The following is a 13313-nucleotide window of genomic DNA, read 5'->3' as shown; positions in this document are numbered from 1 at the left end:
AGTTACGTGGATAATTTTTCTGGTATTATTCTGTCCTATTTGACCTCTCAAGTGTTAACAAATCTCTGCTACAAGGTTTAAACCAATCTTTTATTTCAGTGTTCTAAGCTAAAATATGTCTGGTATTCCATATCTGTCAAATACCTGTATTCTTCCTTGCATTCTGAAAACAAAGGAATGGGGTGGATTAGGTTGGTGGAAAGGAATTAAATGAAACTGCAGACTATTTGGGAAGATTAAGATTTTTCTAGAAACATCTGTAAGTTTATGTAAAGCCATTTTTCATTGCTGAATTTGCTTACTGGGCTTCCAAGCTTTACTAAAAATGGAAGGTTGGCGGCTGAGGCAGTGAATTCCCTGACTAGGTAACCCTTATTGAAGTGACGTGAGACTAAATTGAAATCTAAATTTATAAATTGCAACTTAATGAATCTAATTTCTCAAAAGAAATGTTAATGAATATTGACTAGTTAATCAAGGATTTGTGTTTGCGTGGAATTTAAAATTACTTTTGAGAGTGTGACATATTTGAGCACACTAATGTAAAAGGAGATGATCTCAAAAAGGAACCCTTGCCATCAAAATGTTACTGAAATAACAGTAAGAACTAATTGTAGCTGGAGAAGTACTTCCTGGCTTTTGATTCTGGAAAAGGAAAATCTCACTGCTACAGCTGCTGTGCTGCAAAGAGGAGAGCATGTGGTGGAGATGGCTGGCTCCTGTTCTGACAAATGCATTGAAATAGATGTAAATGTGAGTGTAATATTAAGAGTTTGTAGTGTCAAGTAAGTGAAAATTGGGAGCTGGAGCTAGGGAAGTTTTCCCCAAAGGTGTGTGTATGTTGTAATGGCCCTTCAGGTCTTTTCAGGCATCCCCTTTCACTTGTGAATATCGCTGGTGGATAACGTGGATGATTTCCTATTATGCTTAAGAGTGTGGATTCGTGAAGAAGGAATATTTTGAGATAAGGACCATGAAATACAGTCCAGGAGAATAAATTTCTGCTTTTGCCAGGAAATGCTTAGCAGATGATCTGAACATGATTTTTCAGATTGCACTGAAAATGTCATTTTTGAGTGTCACAGTTTGCTGTCAGGAATATGATTTGTAGCAATTGAAAACTCAGCTGCTCTTAAAGTCTATGGGGAACTGTGATGGTGACACGAAATATTGTAAAATGCTAATTAATAACATTTAAAAAAAACCCCTCAAGTGGTAGCTCATAATTTCATGCTAAATGAATTTTATTTAGCATGTCCAAATACTAATTGAGAAGAAAAAGAAAAAAAAAAAAAAAAAGAAAAAAAAAAAGTTGCAGCCAGTGAGTTCTGTTTGTGCCATGCACTTGGTGAGAGGGGGAAGATAGTTTTATAGTGCAAATTTGTATCACGTGTATATAAAAGGATATGTTCTAGTGTGAAGTGCAGATACACAGGGCTGGGGCAGGTACAGTGAGTTTTCACTGCTCTGGAGCTGAGCTCAGATCAGACCATAATTGTGATTTTCAGTGGTAGTGATTCCAAAGATTTGTGCTTGGCTTGGAAAGACTGAAAGCCTCAATGAATTTTTTTTAGTGTTTTAGAAAACAACACTAAAATAATTCCTACCATATCAAACTGTTCCATGCCTGGGAATAGTAGTGTTGAAACGACCCACTGAAAATGGAGAAGTATTCTGAATAATGCTTTTCTTAAAAAAAAAAAAAATTCCCAAATGGCATTGCTCAGGCTATACTCTCACTTAAAACAGTTATTTTCCTTATACTACAAGTAGACTTTCCTTGTAATTCTAATGTTCTTTAGCTTAGTATGGATTAGGTTTTTTTAACAACACTTCATATGAAAGTTTTTAAAAGCATATGAATTTTAGAAGATAAGTGCACTAGAATGAATTATTAGTATTTTCTAATTTCTTTACCTGAAGAGCACTACTCAATATGTGGCTTTTGCCTTGAGGACTTTAGCCTGAGCAATCAGCATACAATAAGCTACATGTAAATATTTAAAATATATTCAAAAATTGTAAATATATTTATGTCCCTCGTTCTGATGCTGCAAATTAGATATCTTAATGCAGTGAAACTTGCAAATGACTGTTCCTTTTGGTTTGCTTGGCTTTGGACTGCTCTTTACAAGCAAATAGAGGATGCTTTTCTTTGGTTTACTGGCTCTGAAACTGCTGTAATATGAAATTTGTGTTTAGGAAAATATTTAGACATCATTAGAGAGGAGCTAAGTGCACACTTCTTTATTAGTTACACAGGCAATGTGTAACTTTGTCACTTGGCCACCTGAGCCCTTACAGAGCAGAGTGTGTTCAGTTCTGCTCGTTGCATTCCTGTCCTGTGGAGCTGTGTGATGTGCTGGAGCTGGTACTGTTCTGGTGGTGTCACTGCTTGTTGGCACGAGGCTGGGGCAGTTGTTTTGGACAGTCTAGAACTTCTCATTTCCTCTGAATGGAGATTCCAGTAAAGAACCTAAAATAAAGTTCCTCCCCTCTCCTTCCTTGAACCCTCTTGACTTTGTTTGAGGTGCTACTTGTGCACCAGGCTGATTAGAGCAGATTCCTGACATACTGTTAAAAAGATAAGGGACACATTTCTAGGCCATGATTCTTGTTTTGAACTTCTTTGGGCCTTTCAAAGCTGTCCACAGTTCCATCACAACCTGTCTTTGGGGTGTGTAAGCAATTAAGGACCCCCAGCAGAATCTATAAGAACTGAAGCTGAGTTAGACTTTGTGATGAACGTGAGGGCATAAATTGGATGTGTTGCAAGTGAATGTCCTCCAGTGTGTGTTAGAACATGCAGTGTGCTGGAACTGACAGGGAAAGCACACGATCACCACTGGATCTGCTGGGCTTTGTGAGGATTACTGGACATTGTCTCTTGGATATGTTGGTCTTTTTGGAGCAGCCTCCTTTGATGTTCAAAGTATATGTTGACACCAGCTGTGTGTCCTATGAGAGTCTTAACTGTGTTTTCCAAAGGCACAAACCTGTTGGTGTTTCTTTTTTTTTTTTTGAAGCAATATCTATACCTCTGACTTATTAAACTCAGACCACACTGAGAAATTATCAGCTGATTTCAGGTTACCTTAAAACTCTAACCTTGGTAGTTACAAGGTGGGAATACCCTGATGAGTCTGAAAGTCAACAAGGAAATTGGAGTGTTGGCTATAGGAGCGTAGGTGTGTATTTGATGAGCAAGCTTTTCCCTTGAAAGGTGAGTTCCTTGTTCTAATACACCTCTGTAATGAACTTCAAGCTAATTTAAATAGTTCAGTAGTATGGCATTAAGGTGTGGAACATCTGGCCCCGAGTTCAGTCGGCGACCTCTGCCATGGTTGGGTAGTGCTGCCTTGTTCCTGCCGGGTTTGAGAGCAGCTGGCTCCAGCAGCAGGTGTTCAGATAAGAGCTGCCCACTACTGAGGATGTGAAGATGTGTCTGGCTCTTCTCATCTGCAGTGGCCCTGCTTTTCCCTGCAGAGGTAAAAGCAGGAACATCACAGTACAGGTGAGAGTCTCTCCACTATTCTTCTGGTTGTCTGTTGTTCAGGAATCTCCTTAGTGACTTTCAGGACCACCGTTGTAGGTTGTTAGAAGGCACAGGCTTTACAGTAATTCTCTCCAAGCTATTTTTGAATTCATCTCTTTGGTCTTTGTAGGGCAGGTTATGTTGGATGAAGGCACTTCCTTTTGGCTTGCTTAAGAACACACTTATCATAATTTTAATGTTAAGCTGTAAGCTTGCGTTAGAAGCATCTCCCTCTTCATTTAATTATTGGCTGTGGACTGTTCTCAATAAAAAAAACCAGGTCCCAGATTCTGTTTTCAGACTTAAACCTTCAGCACTCGTCAGTCTCTGAAAAGATAGAAAGGATGGCCTCTATAGAGCTCATGTGTAATATTCCAGGAAGTGCAGAATGTCAGACCTTGGCTTCAGTTCAGCTAGTGTCAGATCAGTAACATATTAGAGAGACTAATAATGTGAGAAATTGTGATCACTCTTGTGCAAGAGTGCATAAAATGGTCCTGAGGATGATTTCAGTATTTGTTGGATGTGAGGAGGCAAGAAGAATTTTGGCTAAGATCCTGTGTGTAAATCAGACTGCTGGAGTCCCTGTGTGTATGACAGTGACACAAGAACAAGTGGTTTGGCCACAAAATTAAGTAAATTAGAGATTAAAAGACACATGAGCATTGCAGCATTAAGATTCTGGCATAGTCATCCTAAATCATAGCAAAATAAAAACTTCAAATTGTTATTATATAGTAAATTATTGAGTGTAATGTGCAAAAGGGGAGTGAATGGATGTGTGTCTGCAGTGGTAATTCTTGTAGTCTGTCTCCCTTTGACTCCAGCCAGCCAAACAAATGTCAGCTCAGATGTCTTCTGTGGCTGTTGATTAGTTTTGGCATGTGCAGTATAAGAATATGAAAGTAAGAGCTGGAGATGGCACCTGGGTTGAGCTTTAGCTGGTGAGGTAGATAAAAGGCACCATCCACTTACCCTCTGAAAAGCCTTGGTGTGGTTATAGCTCAGTTTTTGGAACAAAGTCTGAAACTGGAGAGAGCTGTGAGTGTGCTTTGACTGTCCAGGAGGAACAGTCAGTGACCTGTGGTTGGTGAGTCCTCCAGGAGAAAAACAGTTTTTAATCCATGAAAAAAGATAATTCAGAATAGGAGAGCTGTAGAGGGTCAAGTTTGTGTCTTCACCAGCCACAGGAGATCTGTGGTGTGACTTCTGCCTTCAGAAATCCCAGGTATGAATGCCACAACAAACTTCTAAAACAGAGAATGTATCAAGTACAGATCCTGCTTGTCCAGGCATCCTGTCAGTTCTGCTGCCTTGGTGAGCTGAAATGATGGAGATATCCTGTGTAATTGCAGTTAGCCAGGACATGTGGGCTTTTGGGTTGTGTGGGGTTTTTGATGGTGGTGTTTTGGTAGTTTTTTGGGTTGGTTTCCTTTAGCTGGAGTTTGTATTTTCCACCTTGTTTTTTTTTTTTTTGTCAGCAGTAGAGCTGTTAACAGCTCCTTCAATTAGACCTTTTTAAAGTGAAGAAACTGCAGTTGTGTTGCTCCCTGTAAGCTAAATCTGTGCATTTTTAGCCTTTGCTCAGGGGTCCTGTGGATTTCTCTCGAGTACTTTTCCATGTTGTTTACCACGGTGTTCAGATTTGGTTGCAGCACTCCCAGATGAGGCCTCAGTGCTGAGTTGTGAAGACTTAATTCTTTGTCTTTCCTTCAGCAGTGCTTTATGTACACTGCAATGCAGCGTAAGGCAGCACTGCCACCAGAAATAGCCTGTGTAAACATCTCAGCAGTTACTCCGTGAGCCATCCTGGGGAGGCAGAGCTGTGGGAAAAGTGTCACTTTCTTGGTGTATTTGGGACTAAATTGATGTCCCGACCCAATTGTGCAGTGACTGTGCTGGTTTACAGCAAATTTGGGAGATATTTTTAAAAGAACTTTTCTTCAATCAATGCAAAACCAGCACGCTGTTCCCCACTGTCCCACGTGCCCCAGCTGCAGAGGTGACAGGACTTCCAGCCCCTTGACACCATCAGCAAATCCAGTTTACATGAATACAATAAGGTGTGGGCTGTGGCATTTGAGGCTTGTTTATAACCTCACTGTAGTTAACAGCAGTGGCCACAGCGGTGATGGTCTCGACAGTTTGGAGGTGGAAGGGCTCATGTGGCCAGTGGCCTCCAAGAGTCCATGGCCCCTCATTTTTGTGCTTTGATTGCTCGGGACTAGCCGGGTTCCAACCCAGACAGACTGAGGTGTGATTTCTGATTTCATTGCAGAGTGCGCAGTTAGTTATAAACTGGTTTTCGTAGCCCCTTGACAGTGCTGAAGGGATCCAGATGTGGGATGTTGGAGGCAGGGAGGAAGTGCACAAGCCTCTTAAGCAGCTCGTTGAACCTCCATTGCTCATCTCCATCAGCCCAGTAAACTGCTGCACCCCAGGGAAGGTGTGTGTCAATGGCAGGAGAGGGATTCTCCATCGTGTCCAGCACCACGCTCCAGTGCTGTCAGCCAGCCTTGGAGCAGTGCCCCAGCCATGCAGGGGAATGTCACAGTGCCTGCTGTATGCTGGCAGAAAGAGTTTAGGGTGGAGAAGTTTGGTAAGTATTGATTCTTACATGATCAAGAAGCAAATTGGATGCTCTCAAACTGGGGAAATACGTTGTCTGAAGACAACGTTCAAACTTGAAATACAATTTCTTCTGTAATCTTTACAAGCTGGGTTGTGTGAAATGTGTAAATCAAACCTGCAGAGATATGCACATACCAAATAGCAAACCTTCTGAGGGACAAGGTGCATTATGTCCAGAGGTTTGTATCTAATTTTACCCTTTTTAACAGCTAAGGAATTGAAAAGTTACTGATTCATGACTGGTGAAGTTGGCTGATCTATAAACCAGTAACCATTTGCTTTTTGTAGCACATGAAATTGATTGATTTATGTTTGCCTTTTTTGTGGGTGGCTGGGAGATGTTTGTGCTGTTTGCACATTTGTACATGAAGATACAAGCCCTGCCCACACTGCAATGATTGCTGGCACATGTTAAATAGGCTGTGCTTAACTATGAGGGGTAAAACCTGTGTGGAGTAAAACTTGATCAAAGAAACTGTTATAGAAAAAGAAACAGTTAAGAAAGTTCCTTGAAGCTAAGCATTTTTAGTGTGTTATGTCTGTGAAGGAAAGGCATTGATTTCAAGTATACTTAAAATACTTGAAATTTCATTTTGTAACTTTTGTTTCTGTAGATAGAGCTGGGCAGTTATGAGTGGTAAATTACTGTAATTTAAATTAATAAACTTCAAAGTTTTTCCTTCTCTTAAACAAAAAAGATATATTAGAACTCAGTCTGCTTTGTTTTGGGTGGGAAAGGGGTAATAAGTGTTTTAAGTTGAAAAGTTCTTCACATTCAGAAAATATAATCACACCTGTTTCCCAAACTTCTGGGTTTGGCTATAATGCATGGATTTATCTTTAATACCCCAAAATGATGGTTGTGGGGTTTCTTTTGAGTCCTTCAAAGGTATGAGTTGAGACTTTGGGACAAGTAACAAAGCTGCCAGTTGAAAGATAAGGGGTTTTTACTGCTATATTATAGTTCATTAAATATTCAGGTCTTGGGCAAACGTTAGCAGATAGTTTAGGTTCAAATAGCTAATTATCCGGCATGTTTGCAAATGTTTTTTAACTAATAGTGCATGTGGCTGAACTCTAAACTGGTGTCTTTGCATTTCTTTTGTGTGACTTTCATACTAACCTGACTGATGAACGAACGTGCACTGAAGGAATTGGTAAATTGTCCACTGCCGATGGCAAAGCCTTCGCAGATCCCGAGGTTCTCCGGAGACTGACGTCGTCCGTCAGCTGCGCGCTGGACGAGGCGGCCGCCGCGCTGACGCGCATGAGAGCCGAGAACAACCACAACAACGGGCAGGTGGACAAGTACGTGCTGGCCTCCCCTGGCTCCCAGTTATAGAGTGGGATTTTATTGCAAATTCAGTGAATTGTGTGTGCTGACCTCCCCTGGTTCCCCAGCTATGGGATTTTATTGCAAATTCAGTTAATTGTACATACTGACCTCTCCTGATTCCTCAACTATGGAATGGGATTTTATTGCAAATTCAGTTAATTGTACATACTGACCACCCCTGGTTCCCCAACTATAGAATGGGATTTTATTGCAAATTCAGTTAATTGTACATACTGACCACCCCTGGTTCCCCAACTATAGAATGGGATTTTATTGCAAATCAGTTAATTGTACATACTGACCTCCCCTGGTTCCCCAGCTATGGGATTTTATTGCGAATTTAGTTAATTGTACATACTGACCTCTCCTGATTCCTCAACTATGGAATGGGATTTTATTGCAAATTCAGGTAATTGTATGTGCTGACCATGCCCAGTTCCCCAGCTATGGAATGGGATTTTATTTCAAATTCAGGTAATTGTACATACTGACCACTCCCAGTTCCCCAGCTATGGAATGGGATTTTATTTCAAATTCAGGTAATTGTACATACTGACCACTCCCAGTTCCCCAACTATGGAATGGGATTTTATTTCAAATTCAGGTAATTGTACATACTGACCACTCCCAGTTCCCCAACTATGGAAAGGGGTTTTATTTCAAATTCCATTGATTGTACATGCTGTCCACCCCCAGTTCCTCAACTATGGAATGGGATTTTATTTCAAATTCAGTTAATTGTACATGCTGACCTCCCCTGGTTCCCCAGCTATGGAATGTCGTTTTATTTCAAATTCCATTGATTGTACGTGCTGACCACCCCCAGTTCCCCAACTATGGAATGGGGTTTAATTTCAAATTCAGGTAATTTTATAGTTAATAGTTGGTAATGGAGCTGTTCTACTATTAGCAGAAGCAGATTGCATCTGGAGGTGTAGCTACTGTCCCATCAGGTTATTGGTTTCATAGGGTAAGAGGGAAGTACAAAAAAATATTACTTTCTAACCTACTGCTCTTTCTGTGTAGCAGAGAGTTGAGTTCTTATTCAAGAAAGGTTACGTTTGTAGATGTAGAAGAGTAGGTGATTGTTCTCTTCATTACAGAAGTTTGTACTGTTTCAGTATTCATATTAGTGGTCTCTGTGATAGCTGGCTGCTGACTTCTTGGCTTTGCCTGCAGTAGGAATTTGCCTTGGGACCTGCAGTCAGCAGTTTGTCATGGTCACATCCTCTGTGTACCTGGCATTCCCTGAAGTGGGAATAGCATCAGTGGGGTTTGCTCCTGTCTTGCAGACACCACAAAAACCAGCTTTTACTGCTCCTTGCTGCATATGGGCTGTATGAGAGCGTATTACGAGTTAGCAACTGATGGGAACAAGCTAATTGAAACAGTAGAGAAAGTGTCTATCTCCATTTCACCTGTGGAAATAATGTGTGTGCATATAGATACACTTAAATATATATATATATGTATAAGGTGTATTTTCAAGTAAAGCTTAGCACTGAAGTCAAGAGCTTTTACTTAAAGGCTTCCTCCTTGCCTAGGGAAGCTCCCAGCTCTTGCAGGGGTGTTTTGAGCTCACTGTGTGGTCTCTGATTTTGCAGTCGCAGTTTGGCAGAGGCGTGCTCCGATGGGGATGTGAACGCTGTCCGGAAGCTGCTGGATGAGGGACGCAGCGTAAATGAACACACTGAGGAAGGGGAGAGCCTGCTGTGCTTGGCCTGCTCAGCAGGATATTATGAACTGGCACAGGTAGGTAACAAATACAGTTAGAACTAAGCATTTGTGAAGCATTGTCTGAGGGGCTTCTTTGATAGGTAAACATTTTAGCTATTGTGGTTATTACAATTTTTTTATTATTTCAACAGAATATCAGTTAATTATCAGTGAATGAAACCCACAGCTTATTGTGGGTTTCCAGTTATTGTTTGGGTTTCTTTAATGGAAAATACAGTCACATATGCCTTAGGTTGAAGGGACTTGTCTGAGGAATGAATCCTATGTTTTGTGATGTATCTACTTTTCTGGCATTGTTCTAGATGCAGTCCAGCTGTTCTGCCAAGCAAAAGGATCTAAAATAGCAACATTCTCAAATACTACAATTGGTTGCCTTCTAAAAGCTCAAGTCTCAGTCACACAATCCTTTTTTTAAATCACGTTTGTATCAACAGTGCAATAACTTCTGTTAATTTTGAGCTATATTGCTTCTGTATCTAAGGGCAGCTGCTTTGAAATGTTTAGGGTATAGTTCTTGGAAATGCCCAACTTCACATTTTGATGCCAAAACACAGCACAGGGAGAGAACTTCTCACCTGTGAGCTTGACCTGTGGGTGCCCTGATCGTTATTGCAGGTGACAGTTTCTGTGCTCTTATTCTGGTCAGTGAGTTGCCCTGTGACTTTTGGAATTGTCATTATTTCACTGGACCTTAGATATGAACAAATATAGAAATCAGGATTTTCTGCAGCAGAGCCCAGTGCAGGCAGTAACTGTGAGTGGTCTGGGGATGGCATTGGGCTGTCAGGGGATGTGGCAGCTGCCTGGGGGACCAGTCTCACAAACCCCACTGAACTAAAAACAAATGGTTGGTGTTAGAGTTTGCTCACTGTAGTGAACTTTTCCCCAGGTGCTTCTCGCCATGCACGCCAACGTGGAAGATCGAGGGAATAAAGGCGACATCACTCCCTTGATGGCAGCTGCCAGCGGGGGCTATGTGGATATCGTCAAACTCCTCCTTGTCCACTGTGCAGATGTCAATGCACAGTCCTCCACAGGTAACTGGGCAGCAGGAGCACAGTTAGTGAGGCTGGCACAGAAGGCACACAGCTCTTCTGAACATCTGTGTTTTTGTCTAACACTTTCATTCACAAGAAAACGTGACAGGAACTGTTAGGAAGAGACCAGATCTGTAGCAAATGTGTTTGGAGTCTTAACTGGCCATTATTAAGGATGGGTTTTAATATAAATTCTAATGGAAAGCACTGTTCCTGTTTCTCACTCTGGTGATAGAGAACAAAAAAAATACATGAAGTTAATATTTTCTCATTGGTATAATGCAGAATTACTGAGTAAGATGACCATGGGACACATTCCATCAACACCAGTTATTTCTGTCTGTTCCTTTTTACCAAAGAGAGTTAAAATTCTTTGAGTGCATTGAATGTTCTCTATATTGCTGGTTCTTGACTACAGCATAACTAACCTCACTGATGGCATTAACCTGCAATTGGATTCTGTTTATTAAGATAGAATTTAAACTTTGTTCAGGTTTTCAAACTCATGTGTCCGAACTATGGGATATTCTTCTATCTTTCTGTTTAGCCATGTTAAGCAAAGTTACCTTAAAATTGACTGCAGCATTTAAAACATGAGCCATATGTGAGTGTCTGTCACTTACAGTACCAGAGTTTTAAATTATAAATTTATTCTCAGCCAGCCAGTAGAAGGTTTTCAAGGAATTACAAGATATAATCTTAGGCAAAAATAAAAGAAAGAGAAAACAAAAATCCACCCCCCCAGCTCTACAGGAAAAATTACTCATTGATCTTTTTGTGTGTGTTTATTTGATCTAATTTTGTGTGCTAAAGTAGGAAGTATAACATTCAAACCAAAAAAATCCTGATTTGTAATACTGGCTTGGCATTAAAACTTTGTTACAGTTATTTGGGATTTTTTACCCAGCCTGGAACGATGGGCTGGAGTAACATTGCTGTGAGGTGGAAGGCTGCTGCTGGTGATGTGCTTGGGTTTGTTCTGAGCTGTTCCCACTGATCTCCTGCCCCGTGTGAGGAGTGGGTGATGGAAAGGGCTCTCATGCAACCTCTCCTTGCAGGGAACACGGCTCTCACGTACGCCTGTGCCGGGGGCTTTGTGGACGTGGTGAAGGTGCTACTGAAAGCTGGTGCTAACATAGAAGACCACAATGAGAATGGACACACCCCCCTGATGGAGGCAGCCAGTGCAGGGCATGTCGAGGTTGCAAGAGTATTGCTGGAATATGGTGCAGGAATCAACACTCACTCCAACGAGTTCAAAGAAAGTGCACTTACACTCGCATGCTATAAAGGTATTGTCTCTTGCCTTGTCTGGTGTTCTTGTTGAAATTTATTGGTAGGGTTTATCTGACTAAAACTTTCAGAAATACTTTGAATATCTTATTAAGAGTTTACAAAACTGGATTTTGGTTTTAAACTCAGCATCATGAAATGCTCTTCTGTGGTGTGGTATTAAGTCTGTGTTTGTGTCCAGATGTGTGGTGGATGTGTTTGATGTGTTGCAGATGAAAACTTGTAACTGGCTATGTCCAAACTTGTGCTTTGACACAACACCATTCTCTCCTTCTACCCACTGCCACATTCCCTATTTCATTCCCAGTTCCCTCACCAACTGTCTGAATTCTGAAAACATCTCTGTTGGTTCTTTAGAAAATGCAAAGTTGGAATGTGTGTTTCTGTAATATCTGATAGGGGACAATGCCTCCATTATTACTGGATTCTTTTCCTTCAGTGTAATTTGTGAGACTGTCTATGAATTCTTAAGTATGATGAACTTTTATGGACTTTTGACTTAATTTCTTTTGCTCTGTAAAGCTTCTATGTAAATTAACAGTGCAGTGGTGATCCACTGTGCTTCTACAGTTTGCTTTCATACCATTGTTTTTCTACAAATAGAAACTAAGGATGTGGATTATTGTCATAGTTACTTTGGGCTTTGGCTCTGTGGTTAGGATTGAGGATACATACTATGTATAACCTCTCTAGGACTTGCATCTGGATTTGTCATGGATTTCCTACAGCATATGGGAGTTGCTTACAGGGAAATGCCAGTAATAGTACCCCTGAATGTGTTGGAGGGTCATTCTTGTTTCTTTTGGCCCAGAACCTAATCGAGTCATGGAATGTAAAACCTTGAATGACAGAGATGTGCTGTATTATCTTGGACAAGATGATTGATTGTTTTCTTGTCAGTTTATGTAAGACTAAGTCTTCCCTAGGAGAGGAATGCTCATCAAGAGGCTAAAAACTTAGAAGGGGCAATTTCAAAAATGACAGAAACTGTAACAGAGTTCAAATCAAGTTTTGATAAAGCTCAGAGGAAGCTTTTAAAAATAATATCAGATAATATGATATCATGTGCATATCTTAGTTCTCAGAAATTTGTCTTTATTATTAAGAAGCTTAAAGTTAAGTTCAGATCTACATGAACCCATCCCTAAAAGATAATTTCCTCAGCTGTATGCTGCCTTTGAACTCTTAAATGATCCATCACTGTTCAGTTCAATAGAGAACGAGCACAGTTTTGTAACTTGAAGTCACAAGGAAAGGTTCTTGTGTGAACTTGAATTAGACAGGTCTGTGTTCATCTCACAGCTGAGCAGGATTTTTGGAGAAGGCTTTCAGGAGGCTGCTGACTCATTTGCATTGGTATTTTTTCAAAGAGTACTTTAAAAGCTCAGGTTTGCCAAATATGACTTGTAAAGATTGTAATAGCAAACTGTGAAAATCTGAGTGATTTCGTTGAGTGTATTGTCTGTACTGCTAAAAGCTGATGATGTGGAATGCTTATTTATTTTGATCTGTTTCATTTGAAGGCCATTTAGATATGGTTCGTTTTTTGCTTGAAGCTGGAGCTGATCAAGAACACAAAACAGATGAGATGCACACGGCGCTGATGGAGGCCTGCATGGTAAATACCTTTGTTTGTGCTGCTCCCTCCTCGGGGAGAGAGGAATGCAAGAGGTGATAAAATAGAGTGAGCCTTGGGTAACAAGCTGTTGGGGGCTGCAAGTGAATGTGTGTGTTGTTATTGTAA

General features: G+C 40.7%; 1 protein-coding gene across 11 annotated transcripts in view; it reads left to right on the top strand.

Annotated features, from left to right (window-relative positions):
• Positions 1–13313, top strand: part of ANKHD1 (ankyrin repeat and KH domain containing 1) — a 100333-nt gene that overhangs the window by 27627 nt on the left and 59393 nt on the right. For all 11 annotated transcript variants that reach the window (XM_063413818.1, XM_063413817.1, XM_063413816.1 and 8 more), the window contains exons 3-7: positions 7318–7474; positions 9107–9254; positions 10129–10276; positions 11335–11568; positions 13093–13187. In XM_063413818.1, the coding sequence (XP_063269888.1) occupies positions 7318–7474; positions 9107–9254; positions 10129–10276; positions 11335–11568; positions 13093–13187 (782 nt within the window). The remainder of the gene's footprint in view (positions 1–7317; positions 7475–9106; positions 9255–10128; positions 10277–11334; positions 11569–13092; positions 13188–13313) is intronic.

Source organism: Prinia subflava, chromosome 16 (genome assembly GCF_021018805.1).
Source record: "Prinia subflava isolate CZ2003 ecotype Zambia chromosome 16, Cam_Psub_1.2, whole genome shotgun sequence".
NCBI classification, from domain to species: domain Eukaryota; kingdom Metazoa; phylum Chordata; class Aves; order Passeriformes; family Cisticolidae; genus Prinia; species Prinia subflava.
This window is presented reverse-complemented; position numbering and strand designations above follow the sequence as displayed.